The sequence below is a fragment of the Odocoileus virginianus genome, chromosome 20 (genome assembly GCF_023699985.2).
Source record: "Odocoileus virginianus isolate 20LAN1187 ecotype Illinois chromosome 20, Ovbor_1.2, whole genome shotgun sequence".
Classification (NCBI taxonomy): domain Eukaryota; kingdom Metazoa; phylum Chordata; class Mammalia; order Artiodactyla; family Cervidae; genus Odocoileus; species Odocoileus virginianus.
The window spans coordinates 10,205,518-10,228,048 of NC_069693.1; the positions used below are offsets into that span (position 1 = coordinate 10,205,518).

Consider the following 22,531-nt stretch of genomic DNA (forward strand, 5'->3'; position numbering starts at 1 on the left):
TTTGTTTTAAAAAGGAGAGTGGTCCTGTTGATAAATACCAAGGACGTGTCAGATTCTGTGCTAGTACTGAGGTCAGGGAAAACACAGTCCATCCTGACCCTTCTCCAAATTACAGCTCCCCCGTGGAAGATGGGCAGTTTAATTTTAAGGAAAGAAAGGATGAACTGGAAAGACATAATCCAGACTGCTTATCCTACGGCGTCAGAGAACAGGTCCAGGAAGGAATACCATTTCAGCTAAGTTGGGAAAAGATAAATCTTTTATGATAAGGAGCAGTCCTCCATACCTTCTGGGACCCTCCTCCCCTCACCTCAGATCTTACCACCAGGTCTTCACCTGTCAATCAAGCCCCCAGGAGGGACAATTGTGATGTGTGTTGATTTTCCATGGGGACTCCAAGGAAGGGAAAGGAAAACAAGAAGATCCTGCCTGGTTAACCTGAGCACATTGAGACCCTCCCAATCGATCCACAGGTTTCTTTGTGGAGGAGAAAACAAAGACCACACCTTCAGAGAAAGTGTTTATTGATTGGACCCACGCACAGGGCGAACAAGGTGGAGATGCTGGGAAAGGATTTCACCTGTCTTTCAGAGCATCACCTTCATGCTTGACAGTTCTTGATTTTCTTCACTGAGGTTTCAAAGGCTTGACTGCATCCATGGCCATGGGTGGATGCCCTAGACGGTAACTGAGTATAGTTTTGGGGTCAATGTTAACAAGTCTATTTTGCTTCTCAGTCAGTCCCACGGAGGGCAAAGGTCTCTTTCTCCTTTGCTCTCTGCTCTTCCTGTCTGGATTCTGCTATCTTGCACCGTGCTCCTAAGACTTGTCCTGTCTCTGCCCCTCTCTCACCTTCTCTTCCACCTTGTCTTGGCACTGATCCTCTCCAGATCCTCCTCCTTCCATTTGTCATCCTGCAAACTCTCTTTCTCCTTCCTTCTGGGACTCTCCTCTCTCCACTGTTTGCATTTTGCCTTTGTCTCTTCCTCTGTTTCCATCTTTTGTCCCCTTTCTCCTCTTCATCCTCTTTGCATGTTTCTCTGTGTGAACCTCTGCTCCTCACTCTTCCTTCTGCATCTTTCTCCCTCATCCCCTCCTTCCACCTGCCTCCTCTCTCCTCACTGGGCATCTGATTCCACCTCTTTATCCAGCTGTGTCTCTTCCCTGCTCACCCCTGTCTCTTCCCACCCTCCCCAGACACTCTTACCTCTTTTTATGACTAGCAATACTTCCAAGCTCTATCCTGGTCATAGTTTGGAGAGAGTGAGCACCAAGACCCCAAAAAACTTCCAATTCTTGTGCAAGTCTCATATTTCTTGCCTCCAAAGATAAAGGGAAAGACACACTTGGCATAGTCTGAAAAATAGAATGGGTGAAACATTAATTGCGGGAGGGTTATTTTTAATCATATCAAGAGAAAAGGGGGCTTCCCTGGTGGTCCATGGTAGAGAATGCCTTGCAATGCAAGGGACATGGGTTCAAACCCTGGTCTGAAAGATCCAGCAGGTGGAGGAGCTGTTAAGCCCAGCCATCTCAACTACTGAGCTGACACCCTGCAACTACTGAAGCTTGTGCTCCTAGAAACCTGTGCTCCCCAACAAGAGAAGCCACCGCAATGAGAAGCCCACACACCAACAGAGAGTGGACCCCACTCACTGAAACTAGAGAAGACCCAGAGCACAGCAACAAGACCCAGAGCAGCCGAGAGAGAGAGAGAGAGAGAGAGAGAGAGAGAGAGAGAGAGAGAGAGAAAGGGACATGAATGGAACACATGGGGCTGGGTCAGGAGACACCTGAATCTACCCTCTCAGTTCAGTCACTGGGTCGTGTCCGACTCTTTGCCACCCCATGGACTGCCTCATGCCAGGCTTCCCTGTCCATCACCAACTCCCAGAGCTTGCTCATATTCGTGTCCAAGGCTTCCCTCCAGGAGACAGTTATGGACTTTCCCCCTTCATCTGGGAAGCCAGGTGCTTCTCGCATGATGACAGGCTGCATGCTTACCTTTCTTGGTACAGAATTTCCATCTTCCTGTGTAGTCTGCATCGAGGGAACACCACGGGAATATGGAACTCTGGAATGTGCAGTCGAAATGCTTTTTCTTTCCATAGGTGAATGGGAAAACACATTGTTCATCTGAAAGAAGAAAGACATTGTTCGCTTCTTTGGCACTTAGGGTTTCCTGATGTCTGTCGTAACCCTGGCAAAATCTCCTTTCACTCCTGCCCATCACCCCCAAGCCTGCTGTGTACAGAGCCCCTTGCTAAGCATCGGGGGTGTCAAGGTCAATGTGGTGTGGTCCCTCCCTTGGGGAATAGGAAGTCTTCTCTAACTTTGGGAAGTTTCTACTTTATTTATTTATTTTTGGCCAGTGAAGAAAATTTTATTTAGAAATATAAGCCTATGTGCTGTTCTGCGCTTAGTTGCTCAGTCACGTCTGTCTATAGATACAGAGAAAGTGATATAAAGAGTGACTACTAAGTTGCTCCAGTTGTGTCCTACTCTTTGAGACCCCATGGACTGTAACCAGCCAGGCTCCTCTGTCCATGGGATTTCCCAGGCAAGAATCCTGGAGTGGGTTGCCATTTCCTTCTCCAGGGGATCCTCCCCACCCAAGGATCAAACCTGTGTCTCTTAAGTCTCCTGACCTGGAAGGCAGGTTCTTTACCACTAGCACCATCTGGGAAGCTGTAAAGAGTGACTAGTCGACATGTTAGAAAGATATAAATTGGGAGGTTTTGTGTACTGATGTGAATTTGGGGGAGTTTCTACTTTAGCATCTGACACCAGCTCTGAAGCCTGGACCCTGTGTTCAGAGTCCAGTCCCACCATCTACAGAATGTTCGCCCCCAATGCTGGTGTGGATAACCCCTGGGCGTATGTGTGTGAATGAGAGGGTAACATTGGCCCATGCTTGTGATGTGTCTTGGAGGATCCCCATCACAGTTGCCCTGCCGCACACGTTAGTTTGTTGTACTGGACTGTTCTTATGTTGTCATTCTCTTCCCTTGTTGATTGTCTTAGGTATCTGCAGCAGGAACACTACCTTCAGCTGATTCAGCAGAAGACTTGTCTCCAGTATGTTCAGTAGAAACATCGTTGTTCTCATCTGGCAGAAAAGAAGGAGAAAAGGACACCAATGGAGGAGGAGCAGGAACGAAGCAGGGTCAGGGTTTGGTGGGACAAATTGAGAGAGTAGCGTGGACATATACACACCACCATGTGTAGAATAGATAGCCAGTGGGGAGCTGCTATATAACACAGAGAGCCCCGCCCAGCCCGCTGCTATCAACCTAGAGGGATAGGATGGTGGGGGGTGGGAGGGAGATTCGAGAGGGAGGGGATATATATATATATATATACACACACACACACATGCATATGTAAGTGTGTGTGCGTGCTCAGTCACATCCAACTCTTTGCAATCCCATGGACTGTAGCCCACCAGACTCCTAAGCCCATGGGATTCTCCAGGCAAGAATACTGGAGTGGGCTGCCATCTCCTCTTCCAGGGCATCTTCTCAACCCAGGGATCAAACCAGTGTCTCCTGCACAGGCAATCGGATTCCTTTACCACTAACCCCATGAGATGCCCATGTGCATATATAAATATATATGTATATATGTACACACACACACACACGTATGGGTTTCCCTCCTGGCTCAGATGGTAAATAATCTGCCTGCAATGTGGGAGACCTGGGATCAACTCCTGGGTTGGGAAGATCCCCTGGAGGAGGGCCAGGTAACCCACTCCAGTATTCTTGCCTGGAGAATCCCCATGGACAGAGGAGCCTGGTGGGCTACAGTCCATGGGGTCACAAAGAGTTGGACACGACTGAGGGGCTCAACACACACTCACACATATCTACATATATATGCACCTATGGCTGACTGGAGACACTGTATGACAGAAACCAACAAAGCACTGTAAAGCAATGATCCTTCGATTAAAAATAAAAAACCAAAAATGTGATAACAGAAAAATAACAACAACCAAAAAAGAAAAAAGCAGGGCCACAACCAGAATATCATCTGTAGTGGGACCTGCCCTGCATCTCTAACTTTTATCTTCTTTTATATTTTGAAGTCCTTGTTCACCCTGAAGAGAGAAACTTGCTGCCTAGAAGGCTAACACAACAGGTGAGGGAGACACTGACATGCTCTCACCACTTGCCTGTGGACCCACGTGGATTCAGCTACAAAGCAGAGACACTGTCGCAGCAGACAAGTCATAGGACCTGCCTGGAGATCACACTGTCCTTCTTGTTTCCCACGACATTACGGAAAACGAATCTGCACGGACTTTTCAGCCAACCCAATATTTCAAACAGTAAACTCTACAAAGATAGGAAAACTCTTCATTTGAACAAGATAACCAACGCTGGGAGTAGGCTGACTTCCCTGATGGCTCAGATGGTGAAGCGTCTGGGACAGTGCGATGGAGATCTAGGAATAAGGCAGCTCCCAAAAAGGCCTTTGGCTTGACTGCCAAACTCACCTGGGTTTCAGTGTCATAGAGTTGGTGGAAAATTAATAAAATGTGAAACCCTTCATAGCGTCTTGCCCTTGGGACATATTCAAGAAATGGGAGACAAATTTGTAACCACTATTATTATTACCATGACTTTTACACATCAGTCCATGTCTGGGGCAGGATCTCTCTCACCAATTCTAGCCCATCTCCCCTCTCTCACCTCCATTCACAGGGACCAGTTGTAGAAACACAGATGCACCAGCCCAAATCAGAAAGAGCCCCAAACGCGGTGCCATGGTAGGTTGCTCTCCTGTGGCTGACCAGCATCCATCTGCTCCTTTTATAATCGATGACCTCAACATCCCTTCAACCTGATAAGAATCAAGCTACCTGGACGGGGTTTGATCATTCCCCAGCCTGAGAGCATGAAGTTCAAGTTTATCTCTCAGATGGAAAATGCAGGACATTGGCTGGCAGTTTAATGTCTCCAAGCCTCAGTGGTTTGAAATGCTTTGAAAAGGAGACCTAGGTCCAGTGGTTATGAATTCAATGAAGCAGCAGTGAGCGATAGCAGGAAGCAAGATCTTAATTCCCTGTCCAGGAATTGAAGCTGGGTAGGCTGGATAAGAACCAGGAATCCTAGCCATCTGACAGCAAAGACTAGACTCTAGAAGCAATTTTTCCCTGGATCTTTGCTCCCAGTGAAAAATGCATTTGTCACAGAGGCAAAAATTTTGAATGCAAGTACAAAGTTTATTGTTAGAGACATAGTACAACAGGTGGGAGAGCACAGGGGAAAAAAGTTTAGTTAAGATAGAAGCAAGGCAGAGACACACAACCAGAGAGAAAGAGTGTGGGTGTCCCTTTTAGGGAAGAGGAGCGCAGCAAAGAGACTGTTAAGTCACTTACATAAGTGAAGTGAGTTCTTCTGGGTTGTGTTTATCTTTAGCCAGTTATCTGGTTTCTTTTTCTACACCTAACCTACCCTGGGGCCCTCCCCTGGGTGCTCATGTACCCCCTCAGCCAGGATGGATCTCAAGTGAAGGCTTCTGGGAGGAGCAAGACTCATTATGGCCTCCTGTTTTCTTCTGACTTTTGACCCACGAGGAACCTTTCTGCTCACATAGAGTGACTCACTTGTTCCCAAAAATGGAGCACTGGGAGTGTGGTGATCCCTTAATCCTTTACTCAAACAGGGTTTTCCCCACTTTGTCCTTGCCTTGATTATTACCTTGACAATTGCCATGAACATTACCTTAAGGTGTTTACAAGAGACAAAGACTGGCTATTAACCTTGTTTTAATGGTTACTTCCACTTCTGAGAGCAAAAGGAGGTTGATGATAAGTGCCTTAACTGGATCTCATCTATCTCTTGTCTCAGAAAATGCTAACCATTCTAAGTATCCAGCCTGAAGCTCACTTCTTCATATCCCATGAAATGCAAACAGGAGGCTAGTTGTAAATATCTAACCTGGAACTCATTGATCTCCTGCCTGAGTTAAGGCTCCATGCTTCCACTGCAGGGGACATGGGTTCAATCCCTGCTCAGGGAGTTAAGATCCTGCCAGCCACATGGTATGGCCAAAAAAAGAGATAAAGACACTATTGACTTCCCAGTTGTAGAGACCACTGATAGTCCGTGGTGTGAACTGTTTTAGAGTCAGGCACAATATCTGTTAGATTTGCCTAATCAACCACTTAAAGCAAGCAGAGTGCCATGTGACTCTGTAGATGATACTTCTGGATATTTTTGGGGGGAAACTAAGAAACATAATGACTTGGTTGGTTGCTCCTCATGTCACTGTACTAAATGGTGAAAGAAGAAGGTGAGCTCAGGAATTCAAACTTTCAGCCCAAGTGCTGCCTACATGACTTGAGAGTTTCTTGACCCTTTTCTCCTAGAGCTGCATGGCTGAAATCTGGAAATCAAACATAGAACCTCATCTTTCCACTGACAGATTTGGCAACTTGATTGCAATGCAAGTTGAACACTCAGCCTCTTTATATGCCTACATTTGTTGTTGTTTCTTTGTTTCTTTTGATCAAGCTTTGTGTCATGGGGATTTGTTAATTTTGAGACCAGAGATGGAACCCCAGCCCCCTGCAATAGAAGCCTGGAGTCTTAACCACTGGACCACCAAAGAAGTCCCTGTCTATCATTTGAATTGTCCTTAGTGTATAGGATTTATGATATAAAACTTTATTTCTTTTTTTGGTCTTCCCTGGTAGCTCAGTGGTAAAGAATCCACCTGCCAGTGCACAGGACACAGCTTCCATTCCTGGGTCAGGAAGATCTCCCGGAGAAGGACATGGCAACTCACGCCCTTATTCTTGCCTTGGAGATTCCAAGGTCCGAGGAGCCTAGAGGGGTCCATGGGGGTCACAAAAGAGTTGGACACAACTTAGCAACTAAACAGCAACAAGAACGGCAACATAGCTGCTTAGCTGTGTTAGCTTCCACTGCTGAGAAAAATGAATCAGCCATACATACACACATATCCCCTCCTTTCTGAGTTTGAGTTTCCCGCCCATTAGTCCCTGTCTTAACCTTTTTTTTTTTTTAATGATTTTCATGTATTTCTTTGTTTTTGCCTGTGCTGGGTCTTCGCTGCTCCAAGAGCTTTTTCGCGAGTTGTGGCAAGGGGGGGGCTATGCTCTAGTTCCAGTGTTCAGGCTTCTCATTGGAGTGGCTTCTCTTGCTGTAGGGCACAGTCTGTGTTAGCACAGACTTGGTACTGGTGCCGCACAAGCTTAGTTTCTCCAAGGCACATGGGAATCTTACCAGATCAGGGATCGACCTCAGGCCTCCTGCATTGATAGATGGTAAAGACCAATGAGCCACCAGGGAAACCCTTCCTAGCATCTTTGGTGTTAAAAATAACTTCTTGTGGAATTCCCTGGTGATAGAATGGTTAAGATTCTGCACTTTCACTGCCCAGGGCCCAAGTTCAATCCCTGGTCCGGGAACTATAACCCCACAAGCACCATGCCAAAACAACAGCAACAACAACAAAATAAAACCCACCAACAAAAAACCCGCCCAAAATAAAACAACAAAAAACTCTTGTTTTAGATGAAAGCCCAGACTCAATGAGAAACTTATACCAGACCTGAGAGATAGAAATAAATGGAGAGAGAGAGAGAGAGAGAGAGAGAGAGAGAGAGACAAAGAGGGTGGGGGAGAAAGCAAAAGGAGAGAGAAGCCTTTTTTTTTTTTTTTAAGTTGGGGTGTGGGAACAGAATCAGTGAGAGGCATAGCAGATTCCCAGTCTTAGGAGGAGGATGGAGGTATGCAGGCTGCCAGAGAAGTGGACCACTGACTCTATCCCTTGCTGTTCAGTAGTACTGGTAGGATCAAGAAGGAAACAGCCTTGCTGTTCCGATCATCCTCTATCCAGCCTACCGTAAGTATTAGAAGAGAACCAAATACACAACACCCAACACTGCACAGATGAGGCTGACAGCAGTGTATGAGCCACGTATATTCACAGTCTGGGGAGGAGGACATTGCACGTCACGTGGGGCCACCCAGTGTTTGCACTTAGGTGCAGAGTGAATAAGCAGGGGCTGTAGGCTTATTATTACTACAAAACAGGCTTCGTAGTAACAAGAGGTGGATGTGTCCCCTGGTTCTCTTGGTTTGAAGGAAAAATCCAGTTATGAAAACTCATGAAGTTGATGCAGGGTGGTAATATACATATAGTTGAATCCCTGGGAGATGTCTGCGACTTTCTGATTCGTATCAGGAACATTCAATCTGTAAAAGAGAAGAACTCATTGTCCACCCCTCCTGCTGACTGGTCAATAGTCCAGCCCATGAAACCCAGTGTGAGCACCCAAGGGACTTTCTTATATTCTTGTTTTGTAAATTTTTAAAGCATATGTATATATATTCTTTTTGTTGATTTATTTGGCTGCTCCAGGTCGTTTAGTTGTGTGCACAGGCTTAGCTACCCATCAACACGTGGGATCTTAGTTCCTTGGCCAGGAATTGAATCCGAGTACCCTGACACTGAAGCTGAAGCTCCAATACTTTGGCCACCTGTTGGGAAGAGCCGACTCATTGGAAAAGACGCTGGTGCTGGGTAAGATTAAGGGCAGGAAGAGAAGAGGGCGACAGAGGATGAGATGGTTGGATGGCATCACTGACTCAATGGACGTGAGTTTGAGCAAACTCGGGAGACAGCGAAGGACAGGGAAGCCTGGAGTGCTGCAGTCCATGGAATTGTAAAGAGTCACACAGGACTTAGCTACTGAACAACCCCTGAGTTGCAAAGCAGATTCTAAGCCACTGGATCACCAGCAAATTTCCTATTCTTGTTTTTTTTTTTACAAGACGAAGGAAGTAAGAGGAATAGTTTATTTTTTTAATTAATTTATTTATTTTTACTTTAAAATATTATATTGGTTTTGCCATACATTGACATGAATCTGCCATGGGTGTACATGAGTTCCCCATCCTGAGACCCCTCCCCTATCCGTCCCCATCCCATCCCTCTGGGTCATCCCCCTGCACCAGCCCCGAGCACCCTGTATCATGCATCGAACCTGAACTGGCAATTCATTTCACATATGATAATTTACATGTTTCAATGCCATTCTCCCATATCATCCTGCCCTCGCCTTCTCCCACAGAGTCCAAAAGACTGTTCTATACATCTGTGTCTCTTTTGCTGTCTCTCATACAGGGTTATTGTTACCATCTTTCTAAATTCCATGTGAAGTCGCTCAGTCGTGTCCGACTCTTTGCAACCCCATGGACTGTAGCCTACCAGCCTCCTCCATCCATGGGATTCTCCAAGCAAGAGTACTGGAGTGGGTTGCCATTTCCTTCTCCAGGGGATCTTCCCAACTCAGGGATCGAGCCGGGGTCTCCCGCATTCCAGGCAGACACTTTAACCTCTGAGCCACCTGGGAAGCCCATATATATGTGTTAATATACTGTATTAGTGTTTTTCTTTCTGGCTTACTTCACTCTGTATAATAGGCTCCAGTTTCATCCACCTCATTAGAACTAATTCAAATGTATTCTTTTTAATGGCTGAGTAATATCCCATTGTGTATATGTACCACAGGTTTCTTATCCATTCATCTGCTGATGGACATCTAGGTTGCTTCTATGTCCTGGCTGCAATGAACATTGGGGTGCATGTGTCTCTTTCAATTCTGGTTTCCTCTATGTGTACGCCCAACAGTGGGACTGCTGGGTCATATGGCAGTTCTATTTCCAGTTTTTTAAGGAATCTCCACACTGTTTTCCATAGTGGCTGTACTAGTTTGCATTCCCACCAACAGTGTAAGAGGGTTCCCTTTTCTCCACACCCTCTCCAGCATTTATTGCTTGTAGACTTTTGGATAGCAGCCATCCTGACTGGCATGTAATGGTACCTCGTTGTGCTTTTGATTTGCATTTCTCTGATAATGAGTGATGTTGAGCATCTTTTCATGTGTTTGTTAGCCATCTGTATGTCTTCTTTGAGGAAATGTCTGTTTAGTTCTTTGGCCCACTTTTTGATTGAGTCATTTATTTTTCTGGAATTGAGCTGCAGCAGTTGCTTGCATATTTTTGAGATTAATTATTTCTCCGTTGCTTCTTTTGCTAGTATTTTCTGCTATTCTGAAGGCTGTCTTTTCACCTTGCTTATAGTTTCCTATTCTTGTTTTTAAAAAGAGCTTTACTGACGTATAGGCTTCCTGGTGGCTCAGATGGTAAAAAATCTGCCTGCAATGTGGGAGACCTGGGTTAGATCCCTGGGTTGGGAAGATCCCCTGGAGAAGGAAATGGCTACCCACTCTAGTGTTCTGGCCTGGAGAATTCCATGGACAGAGGAGTCTGGAAGGCCATGGGGTTGCAAAGAGTCAGACACAACTGAGCAACTTTCAAAAAAATTACTGAAGTATGATTTGCCTGCTGATCAAAAATCCACCTGTTTGATGTGTACAGAATATTGCAGGAAGAAATTAAGAAGATCTAAATCGATAGAAAGACACTCCATGTTCATGGATAAGGAGACTTAACATTGATAAGATGAAAATACTCACCAAGTTGATCTTACTGTTTTTATTTTTGTTGCTTTCCCTCTTCTCCTGCAGGTATTCCCATGTCTGTATTTTGCTAAACCCGATAGTATCCCATGAATTGCCAAGGATCCCCTGAATTTTCTTCATTCTTTTTCTTTTCTTCAGGTTGGATAATCTCTATTGATCGATCATCAAGTTCTCTGATTTTTTTTATTTTGCTAGCTCAAATCTGCTGTTGGGGCCCTCAAGTGAGTTTTTTTAAAATTTTGTTATTATACTTTCCAACTTAAGAATTTCCATTTGGTCCTTTTGAAAACAATTTCTAACTCACTATTAGTTTTCTCTGTTTGATGTATCAATATCATTAAACTTGCTTTTAAATCTATGTCATGGATTTTTTTTTTTAGCCCTCAAATTTTTCTTTTCTTTTTTTTATTGAGGGTATAGTTAAAAGAGAACTTCCCTGGTGGCTCAGTGCTGAAGAATCTGCCTGCCATGAAAGTGAAAGAAAGTGAAGTCACTCAGTCATGTCAGACTCTTTGGAGAAAGAATCCGACTCTTTGCGACCCCATGGACTGTAGCCCACCAGGCTCCTCCATCCATGGGATTCTCCAGGCAAGAACACTGGAGTGGGTTGCCATTTCCTTCTCCAGGGGATCTTCCCGACCCAGGGATTGAACCTGGGTCTCCTGCGTGTAGGCAGACGCTTTACAGTCTGGGCCACCAAGGAGCCTGCCGTAGCAGGAGACACAGATTCGGTCCCTGGGTCTGAAAGCTCCCCTGGAGAAGGAAGTGGCAACCCACTCCAGAATTCTTGCCTGGGAAATCCCATGAACAGAGGAGCTCGTGGGCTACAGTCCAGGGGGTCGAAAAGAGTTGGACACAACTCAGCAACAACAACAATAACATAGTTGACAGACTTTTAAAAAGAACAAAATAATGCCACTTGCAACAACATGGATGGGCCTAGAGATTGTAGTCATGCTGAGCAAAGCAAGTTATTTGAACATACTCATAGTATAAACTTTGGAATCTTTGTCTGATAAAAGTCTATCATCTGAATCTCTGAAAGACAGTAACTACTGATTGTTTTTGTGTGTGTAAAGTACCCTTTTCTGTATCTTTGCATAGCTCATAATTTTTGTTGAAATCGAACATTTTATTAAATTTTTGTTTAATATTGGCTAGAGCTGTTTGACAATGCTATGTTAGTTTCAGTGGTTCCATTATGCATGTATCTATTCTTTTTCAATTTCTTTTCCCACTTAGGTTATTACAGAAAATTGAGCAGAGTTCCCTGTGCTATAGAGTAGGTCTTTGTTGGTTATCTATTTTAAATATAGCAACGTGTATGTGGACATTTTAATTTTATTTTGCCTTTTAAAAATTGAGATAAGTTGACACACAGCATTGTATGTCTCTGGTATACAAAACAGTGAGTCACCTTTCAAAGTTTTATTTCATTCATAGTTATTATCAATTATTGGCTATATTCCCTGATGTTGTACAATATGTCCTTGTAGCTTATTTATTTTATCATAGTGGTTTTAACTTCTTAATCCCCTACTTTGCTCTTCGGCCTTCTCATTGCTGTGGCTTCTCTTGTTGCAGAACATGGACTCTAGGGTGCATGGGCTTCCAAAGTTTGGCCCGTGGGCTCAGCATTTGCTGCTCCCAGGTTCTACAGCGCAGGCCCAATAGTTGTGGCCCGTGGGCTTAGTTGCTCTGTGGCACGTGGGAACTTCCCTTGGCCCGGTGTCCTCTGCGTTGGCAGGCAGATTCTTACCACTGAACCACCAGGGAAGACCCTGGTTTCCTTTTATTTATTTTGATTGAAGTGTTTTTAATTAAAACACTTTTTTCTGTTTTAAGTTTAAATTTATTTATTTTATGTCCTGGTTTCAAGTGAGGCTCTGAGTTTCTGGCCTTAAATCACAGAGGACAAATGTTCTATCAACACAACCTTCCTGTACAGTGATTAAAAGTCTGTGTACCTCTTCCCTGGATGGTGACCGAAAGTCCATCACTAGGTCTCCTGGATTCCTTAGATAGGCACTGGGTGCTTTTGATTAAGATGAAATTATGTGACTAGGCTCTTTCAGACCCTTCATTGTTTCAGATACTTGTGAATTTAACCTTCTTTCAATCAGACCCAGTTAGTGATGGAAATAATATTTGTTTAAAATTTCTGTTTGTTTTAAAAAGGAGAGTGGCCCTTTTGATCAATACCAAGGGTATGTCAGGTTCTGCGCTTAGGAGTGAGGCCACCCACGGTGAACACAGTCCATCCTGACCCTCCTCCAAATTCCAGTCCCCCGTGGAAGATGGGCAGTTTAATTGTGAGGAGAGAAAAGACGAACTGGGAAGACATGACAGGGACTCTTTATTACAGGGGCATCAAAGAATAGCTCCAGGAAGGAATAACATTTCAGCTAAGTCTGGACAATCTTTACGACAAGGACCAGCCCTCCATACCCTCTGGGACGCTCTTCCCACCCCACCTCAGATCTTACCACTGGGTCTTCACCTGTCAATCAAGCCCCGAGGAGGGACAATTGTGATGTACACTGATGTTCCACTGGGACCCCGAAGAAGGGAAAGGAAGACAAGAAGATCCTGCCTGGTTAACCTGAGCACATTGAGACTCTCCCATTTGATACACAGGTTTCGTTGTGGGACCAGGACCACACCTGCAGAGAAAGTGTTTATTGATTGGAACCACGCACAGGGGAACATGGAGATTCAGGAAAGTATTTCACCTCTGTCATCGAGCATCACCTTCATGCTTGACAGTTTTTAATTTTCTTCACCGATGTTTCAAAGTCTGAACTGCACCCTGGCCATGGGTGGATGCACTGGACCGTCACAGCGTGAGCCTGGAGTCAGTGTGAACGAGTCTACTTTTGTTTCTGTCAGTCCCACAGAGGGCAAAGGTCCGTTTCTCCTTGCTCTCTGCTCATCCCACCTCAGCTCCTACTGTCTCATGCCTGCTCCAAAGACTCTGTTGTCCTCTCTCTGCCCCTCTCTCACCTTCTCTTCCACCTTGTCTTGGCACCGATCCTCTCCAGATCCTCCTCCTTCCATTTGTCATCCTGCAAACTCTCTTTCTCCCTCCCTCTGGGACTCTCCTCTCTCCACTGTTTGCATTTTGCCTTTGTCTCTCCCTCTGTTTCCATCTTTTGTCCCCTTTCTCCTCTTCATCCTCTCTGCATGTTTCTCTGTGTGAACCTCTGATCCTCACTCTTCCTTCTGCATTTTTCTCTCTCATCCCCTCCCTCCACCTGCCTCCTCTCTCCTCACTGGGCATCTGACTCCACCTCTTTATCCAGCTCTGCCTCTTCCCTGCTCACCCCTGTCTCTTCCCACCTTCCGTGGGCATTCTTACCTTTTTTTTTTTTTTTAATTGCTAGCAATACTTCCAAGCTCTATCATCATTGAAGTTTGGAGAGAGTGAGCATCAATACCTTTTAGTAACACTCCCAGTTTTTGTGCAAGTCTGATAAGACTTGTTTCCGTGGATAAAGGGGAAGACACATTTAGCATAGTCTGAAAAACAGAAGGAATGGGTGAAAGCATTAATTGTGGGAGGGTCATTTTTAGTCTCATCAAGAGAAAGGGAGGCTTCCCTGGTGGTCAGTGGTTAAGGATGCCCTGCAATGCAATGGACATCAGCTCGATCCTTGGTCTGAAAGATCCCATAGGCGGAGGAGCAATTAAGCCTGGGCATCTCAAGTACTGAGCCAACCCGAGGTACCTAATGGAGCCAGCGCCCCTTTAGCTTGTGCTCCTCAACCAGAGAAACCATTGCACCGAAGCCCACACACAACAGAGAGTAGACCCCACTCGCTGCAACTCGAGAAGGTTCTTGCACTACAGTGAAGACCCAGAGCAGCCAAAGAGAGAAAGAGAGAAAGGGATGTGAATAGAACACACGGGCTGGGTCAGAAGATGTCTGAACCTTCCGTCTAGGAGGCAGTTTTGACCTTCCCCCTTCATCTGGGAAGCCATGGGCTCCTCCTATGAGAACAGTCTGCACACTCACCTGTCTTACTACAGTATTTCCATCTCCCTGTATAGTTTGCATTGAGAGGACACCAAAGGAATATGGAATCATGGAATGTGCAGTCAAAAAACTTTATGGGATTACATAAAGATGCCCCTATAGATGAACGGAAAATCACATCTCATATCTGAAAGAAGAAAGACATTGTTCGGCTTCTTTGTCTCTTAGGGTTTCATGATCTCCGTGATAATTCTGGTAAATTCTCTGTTTCAGCCTCCCGGTACAGAGCTCCCTGCTAAGCATCGGGGATGTCAAGGTCAGTATGGTGTGGTCCTTCCCTCAGGGATTAGGAAGGGTTCTCTAACTTTGGGCAGTGTTTGCTTTATTAATTTTTTTTTGACAGTGAAAAAATTTTACTTAAAAATATATGCCTGTTTACAGATACAAAGAGCTAGATATAAAGAGTGACTAACTGACATGTGAAAAATACATAAATTGTGAGGTCTAGTGTATAGATGTAAGATCAGGCAGTTTCTGCTTTAGCTCTTTAGTGACACCAGCTCTGAAGCCCTGACCCTGGGTTCAGATTCCCACCACACCACCTACAGATGCCTCCACCCTGATGCTGTCTGGGGATGCCCCCTTGTGGGACAAGCACACCTGCCTCCTCCCGTGACTGAGAGGGTACTATTAGCTCCTGCCTGCAAAGTATCTCGGGAGAATCCCCATCACAGCTACCCTGCCCACATGTTAACTTGTTGCCCTGGATTGTCGTTTTGTTGTCATTCTCTCCCATTGTTGATTACCTTTGGTTTCTGCACCAGAAGCAGTGTCTTCCATCTCTTCAGGAAGAATGAAGTAGTCCTCAGACAGCTGCTGATCTGGAAGAAAAGCGGGAGCAGAGGAGATGGACGGAGGAGGAGCAGGAACAAAGCAGAGTTAGGGTTAGGTGGGACAGATCGAGAGGATAACTTCGATACGTACACACCACCCTGTGTAAAATAGACAGCTAGTGGGAAGCCGCTGTTATAACACAGGGAGCCCAATGGCCCACTCTGTGTTGTCTAAATAGAGGGGTAGGATGAGGGGTGGGGTGGGAAGGAGATTCAAACAGGAGGAGATATATATATCCCATATGTATATATAATATATACATATTTATGTATACATATATGTGTATATATACATATTTATGTATACATATATGTATATATATACATATTTATGGGTGATTCATGGTGTGCTATGGCAGAAACCAACACAACATAGGAAAGCGATTATCCTCTGATTAAAAATAAAAAACAAAACAAGATAACAGAGAAAGAGCAACAACCAAAATAGAGCAAAGCAGGCCACAGCCAGAATACCTTCTGTGGTGGGACCTGCCCTGCGTCTCGAACTTTGATTTTGTTTTATATTTTGAAGTCCTTGTTTACCCTGAACAGATAGACTCAAGGACTAGAGGGCTAACAGAACACGGGAGGGAGACCCTGACCTGCTCTTACTGCTTAGCTACGGACAGACATGAAATCAACCACAAGGTCAGACTCCACTGTGTCTCGCTGTTCATAGAGTATGCCCTGAGTCCACACTGTCCCTCTTATTTCATACGATGTTAAGGGAAAACACAGACTGAACCCAATATTTCAAAAGTGAACTCTTCAAACATCAAAAACTCTTCACTTGAACAATATAACCAACCCTGGTGTGGGTTGCCCACGTCTGGGACAGTGCCATGGAGATTCAAGGGTGAGACAGCCCTCTGAAAGGCTTTTGTCTCTGCTGCCAAACCCACCTGGATTTCAATTTCATAGAGTTGCTGGAAATTCAAATAAAATGTGAAGCCCTTCATAGCATCTAGCCCTTCCAGCATACTTAAGAAACAGTGGACGTATTTGCCATCACCATGGCCACCTGATGTGAACAGCCGACTCTTTGGAAAAGGCCCTGTTGCTGACAAAGACTGAAGGCAAAAGGAGAGGAGGATGGCAGAGGATAAGATGATTGGATAGCATCACTGATTCAACAGACATCAACTTGGGCAAACTCCAGGAGACACTTAGGGACATGGAGGCCTGGCAGGCTACAGTCCATGGGGTTGCAAAGAGTGAGAAACCATTTAGCAACTGAACAACAACAAGATTATTATTATTATTATTATGACTTTTGCACATCAATCCACATCTGGGGCAGGGTCTTTCCACCAATTCTAGCCTGTCTCCCCTCTCTCACCTCCAATGACAGATCCAGTTGTAGAAACATAGACGCACCAACCCAAACCACAAAGATTCCCAAACACAGTGCCATGATAACTTGCTCTCCTGTGGCTGACCAACGTCGATCTGCTTCTTATATAACCAGTGACCCCAACATCCCTTCAACCTGATAAGAATCAACTTCACCTGGACGGGGCTTGATCATTTCTCAGCATGAGAGCATGCTGTTCAAGTTTATTTCTCAGATGGAAAGTATAGGACATTGGCTGGCAGTTTAATGTCTCCAAGCCTCAGTGGTTTGAAATACATTTAAAAGGAGACTAAGGTCCAGTCCTTTTGATCTCAAGGAGGCAGCAGAGAGTGCCAGCAGGAAGTGAGATCTTAATTCCCCGCCCAGGAATAGAAGTAGCCTGGATAAGAACCTGGAATCCTAGCCATCAGACAGCAAAGGCTAGACTCTAGCAGCAAATTTTCCCTGGATTTTTGCCCCCAGTGAAAAATCCATTTAACAGAGGCAAAAACTATAAATGTGGGTGCAAAGTTTGTTGTTAGAGACATAGCACAAGTGGGAAAGCATGCAGTGAGAAGCACTTTGTTTAATTAAGACAGAAGCAAGGCAGAGATGCACACCCAGAGAGAAAGGGTGTGGGTGTCCCCCTTAATGAGGAGGACTGCAGTAAAGAGGCGGTTAAGTCATGTATACAACTCAGTTCTTCAGGGTCTTTGTCTTTTGCCAGTTATCCGGTTTCTTTTCCTACACATGACCTACCGTGGGATCCTCCTCTGGCGGCGCGTGCACCCCTGAACCAAGATGAATCTTAAGTGAAGGCTTCCGGGAGGAGCAAGACTCATTATGGCCTGCTGTTATCCCCTGACTTTTGACCCAGAAGGAGCCCTTTTGCACACCTGGAGTATCTCCCTTGTCCCAAAAATCGAGGGGGGAGAAATCCCTTAATTCTGTACTCAAACAGAGTTTTTCCCCTCTTTGTCCTTGCCTTGATTATTACCTTGATGATCGCCATGACTATTTTCTCAAGGTGTTTACAAGAGACAAAGACTTTCTATTAACCCTGTGTCTGTTACTTCCATTCTAGAGAGCAAACTGGAGGCTGATGGTAAATACTTAGGAGTCCACCTATCTCTTGTCTCAGAAAACCTAACAGTTCTAAATATCCAGCCTGAAGCCTACTTCTTCATATCCTATGAAATCCAAACGGGAAGCCAGTTATAAATGTCTAACCTGGAGCCTATCTCCTGCCTGAGTTAGGGCTCCATGCTTCCACTGCAGGAGGCATGGGTTCAACCCCTGGTCAGGGAAATAAGATCCCATGAGCAGCACGGTGTGGCCCCAAAAAGACTCTACTGACTTCCCAGTCATAAACAGACCACTGATAGTCCATGGTGTGAACTGTTTTCGGACCAGGCAAAATATCTGTTAGATATGTCTAATCAATCACTTATAAAAAAACAGGGTGTTATGTGGCTCTGTAGATGATAATTTTGAATGTTTTGGGGGAAACTAAGGAATATGATGACCTTGGTTTGTTGCTCCTGATATCAGCACACAAAATGGTGAAATAAAAAGATGAGCTCAAGAATTCAAACTTTCAGCCCAAGTGCTGCCTAAATGACTTGGGAGTTTCTTGACTCCTTTTTCCTAGAGCTGCAGGGCTGAAATTGCTGGAAATCAAACACAGAACCTCATTTGGCCATTGGCTGATTTGGAAGCTTGATTACAATGCAAGTCGAACCCTCGACCTCTCAGGGTGCCTACTCTCTTTTGTTGGTTGTTGTTGGTTGGTCTTTTCTGGTCCCCCTTTGTGGCATGGGGGTTCACTAGTTCCATGACCAGTGATGGGACCCAGGCCTGCAGTGGAATCCTGGAGTCTTAACCACTGGACCACCAGGGAAATCCCTCTATACTGTTTTTATTGTTAGTGTATAGGATTTATGATATAAATCTTATTTTTTTATTAAATAATTTTTATTGCACTACAGTTACTTTGGTCTTCCCTGGTGGTTGCTCAGTGGTAAAGAATTTTCCTGCCAACGCAGAGGACACAAGTCTGGTCCCTGGGTTGGGAAGTTCTCCTGGAGAAGGAAACAGAACTCAGACCAGCATTCTTGCCTTGGAGATCCCAAGGTCCGAAGAGCCTGGCAAGCTACAGTCTATGGGGGTCACAAAAGAGTTGGGCATGACATAGTGACTAAATAGTAGCAACATAGTTGGTTTGCCATGGTTGTGTTAGCTTCTACTGCATAGCAAGATGAATCAGCCATACATATATACATCCCCTCCTTTTTGAATTTCCCTTCCATTAGTCCCTGTCTCCTGTTTTCCTCTTTTTTTTTAATTTATAATTTTTCCTTATTTATTTTTTTTTGTCTGTGATGGATCTTCATTGCTCCAGCAATGAAGAACAAAAACAACAAAAGGCTTTTTGCTAGTCGTGACAAGCAGGGTCTACTGTCTAGTTCCAGTGCTCAGGCTGGAACTGTGCCTCTCATTGTGGAGACTTCTCTTGTTGCCACGCACAGACTCTAGAGAACAGATTCGACAGTGGTGGCACACAAGCTTAGTTGCTCTGAGGCAGGTGGGATCGTCCCAGATCAGGGATCAATCTCGTGTCTCCTGCATTGGCTGGCAGGTTCTTTACCACTGAGCCACTTGGCAAACCTTTCCTAGCATCTTTGACTGTTAAAAAAAAAAGACAAACTTGTGAAATTCCCTCTCGATGGAATGGTTAAGACTCTGCACTTTCACTGCCCTGGGCCGAGGTTCAATCCTAGGTCTGGGAACTATGATCCCACAAGCACCGAGGCAGAAAACAAAGCAACCAGACCAAAAACCATCCCAAACAAAAACAGCAACAAAAACACTCTTGTTTTTTGTGAAAACCTGGACTCATCAAGAAATTTATACCAGATCTGAGCAATAGAAACAGATGTAGAGAGAAATAGAAACAATGGGAGTAAGGGAGAAATAAAAAGGAAAAATAAGGCAGGTTTGTTTTTTTTTTTTTTTTTAGTGTGGAATGTGGGAATAGAGACAGTGAGAGTCATAGCAGATTCCCAGTATTAGGAGGAGGATGGAGGTATGCAGGCTGCCAGAGAAATAGACCTTCTTGCCCCTTGCAGTTCAGTAGTACCGGTAGCATCATGAGGGAAACAGCCTTGCTGTTCTGATCAGCTTCTATTCAGTCCACCTTAAACATTAGGAATGAACCACACATACAACACCCAACACTGCATGGATGAGGTTGACAGCAGTGTGTGAGCCACAAAGATCCACAGTCTGGGAGAGGAGAACATTCCACATCATGTGGGGCCACCCAGGGTTTGCACTTAGGTGCAGAGTGAATAAGCAGGAGCTGCAGGAGGCAGGCTTTGTGGCAATAAGAGGAGGAGGTGTCCCCTGGTTCTCTTAGTTTGAAGGAAAAATCCAGTCATGAAAATTCATGAGGTTGATGCGGGGGTGGGGGTAGGGTGGGTAATATGCATATAGATGAATCCCTGGGAGATGTCTAGGACTTTCTGATTAGTATCAAGAACATTCAATCTGTAAAAGAGAAGAACTCATTGTCCAACTCTCCTGCTGACTGGATAATGGTCCAGGCCATGGGACCCAGTGTAAACACCCTCGGAACTTCCTTTTATTCTTTCTTTTTTTTTTAAGTCTATATTTTTTCTTTCTTTCTTTTTACTTATTTATTTGGCTGTTTTGGGTCTTTAGTTGTGGCATTCAAGTTTAGTTGCCCATCGATATCTGGGATCTTAGTTCCCTGACTAGGGATTGAACCAGTACACCCTGTGTTGCAAAGCAGATTCTTAGCCACTGGACCATCAGGGAATTCCCTATTCTAGTTTTTAAAAAGAGCTTTGCTGAGTATAGTTTGCATGCCTATCAAAAACCCACCTGTTTGATGTGTGCAGAGCAGAAAGAAATTAAGAAGATGTAAATCCATAGAAAGACATTCCATTTTCATGGATGAGGGGACTTAACATTGTTATAATGGCAATACTCGACAAATTGATCTTACTGTCATTTCGGCCCCTTTCTTCTCCTGCTGATATACCTATGTGTGCATGTTGCTAAATGGGATAGTGGCCCATGGATTGCCAAGGCCTCATTGAATTTTCTTCATTCTTTTATTTTTTAAAAATTGTGCTTAGTCGCTCAGTCCTGTCTGACTCTTTGTGACCCCATGGACTGTAGCCCACCAGGATCCTCTTTCCATGGGGACTCTCCAGGCAAGAACACTGGAGTGAGTTGCCATTTCCTCCTCCAGTTTTTCAGATTAGATTATCTTTATTGATCTATCACCAAGCTCACTGATTCTATTGTTAGCTCAAGTCTGCTGTTGGGGCCTTCTAGTGAGGTTTTTTGTTTTTGTTATTGTGCTTTCCAACTAAGGAAATTACATTTGGTCCTTTTGAAAAAAATTTCTAATTATTGGTATTCTCTATTTGATGTATCAATATCATTAAATTTTCCTTTAAATCTATTTGCTGTTTTGTTCAGTTGCTCAGTCATATACAACTCTTTGTGACCCCATGGATTGCAGCATGTCAGGCTTCCCTGTCTTTCACTATCTCCTGGAGTTTTCTCAAACTAATGTCCATTGAATCGGTGATGCCATCCAACTCATCTCATCCTCTGTTGCCCCCTTCTCCTCCTACCCTCAATCTTTCCCAGCACCAGGGTATTTTTCAGTGAGTTAGCTCTTCACATCAGGTGGCCAAAGTGTTGGAGCTTCAACTTCAGCATCAGTCCTTCAGATGAATATTCAGGGTTGATTTCCTTTAGGATTGACTGGTTTGATCGCCTTACTATCCGAGAGACTCTCAGGAGTCTTTTCCAGCACCGCAGTTCGAAAGCATCAATTTTTCAGCACTCAGCCTTCTTTATGATCCAACTCTCACATCTGTATATGACTACTGGAAAAACCATAGTTTTGACTATATGGACTTTTATTGGCAAAGTAATGCCTCTGCTGTTCAATACACTTTTATAGATTTGTCATAGCTTTTCTTCCAAGGAGCAAGGATCTTTTAATTTCATGGTTCAGTCATCACCCACAGTGATTTTGGAGCCCAAGAAAATAAAGTCTGTCACTGTTTCCAGTTTTTGCCCCATCTATTTGCCATGAAGTGATGAGACCTAATGCCATGATCTTCGTTTTTTGAATGTTAAGTTTAAGCTAGCTTTTTCACTCTCCTCTTTTCACCTTCATCAAGAGGCTGTTTAGTTCCTCTTCATGTTCTGCCATTAGGGTAGTGTCATCTGCATATCTGAGGTTATTGATACTTTTCCTGGCAATCTTGATTCCAGCTTAAGCTTCATCCAGCCTGGTATTTTGCATGATGTACTCTACCCTCAGATATGCAGAAGACACCACCCTTATGACACCAAGATGCTTGTTCCTTGAAAGAAAAGCTATGACAAAGCTAGAAAGTGTATTAAAAAGCAGAGATATTACTTTGCCCACAAACGTCTGTATAGCCAAATCTATGGTTTTTCCAGTAGTGATGTATAGGTGTGAGAATTGGACCAAAAAGAAGACTGAGTCGCAAGGAACTGATGCTTTAGAAATGTGGTGTTGGAGAAGACTCTTGAGAGTCCCTTGGACTGCAAGGAGATCAAACCAGTCAACCCTAAAGGAAATCAACCCTGAATATTCATTGGAAGGACTGATGGTGAAGCTGAAACTTCAATACTTGGGCCACCTGATGATGAAAGGACTGATTCATTGGAAAAGACCCTGATGTTGGGAAAGATTGAAGGCAGGAGGAGAGTGCAATATGGTTGGATGG

General features: G+C 44.4%; 1 protein-coding gene across 1 annotated transcript; it reads right to left on the reverse strand.

Annotated features, from left to right (window-relative positions):
• Positions 1–1,219: 1,219 nt before the first annotated feature.
• LOC110123340 (seminal plasma protein PDC-109-like) lies at positions 1,220–4,773 on the reverse strand. The gene is made up of 4 exons (XM_020871200.2): positions 4,698–4,773; positions 3,047–3,109; positions 2,005–2,136; positions 1,220–1,356 (listed from the first exon to the last, which is right to left on the reverse strand). Exons 1-4 carry the CDS (start codon positions 4,771–4,773, stop codon positions 1,220–1,222), a joined length of 408 nt encoding a protein of 135 aa, XP_020726859.1.
• Positions 4,774–22,531: the final 17,758 nt, after the last annotated feature.

Coding starts and splice junctions, on each gene's coding strand:
- LOC110123340 (XM_020871200.2), bottom strand. CDS start 4,773: ATGGCACCGCGTTTGGGGCTCTTTCTGATTTGGGCTGGTGCATCTGTG. Junction 3,110..4,697: donor ACTGGTCCCTGTGAATGGAG/GTGAGAGAGGGG, acceptor CTTTTCTGCCAG/ATGAGAACAACGATGTTTCT. Junction 2,137..3,046: donor TTCTGCTGAATCAGCTGAAG/GTAGTGTTCCTG, acceptor TTCTTCTTTCAG/ATGAACAATGTGTTTTCCCA.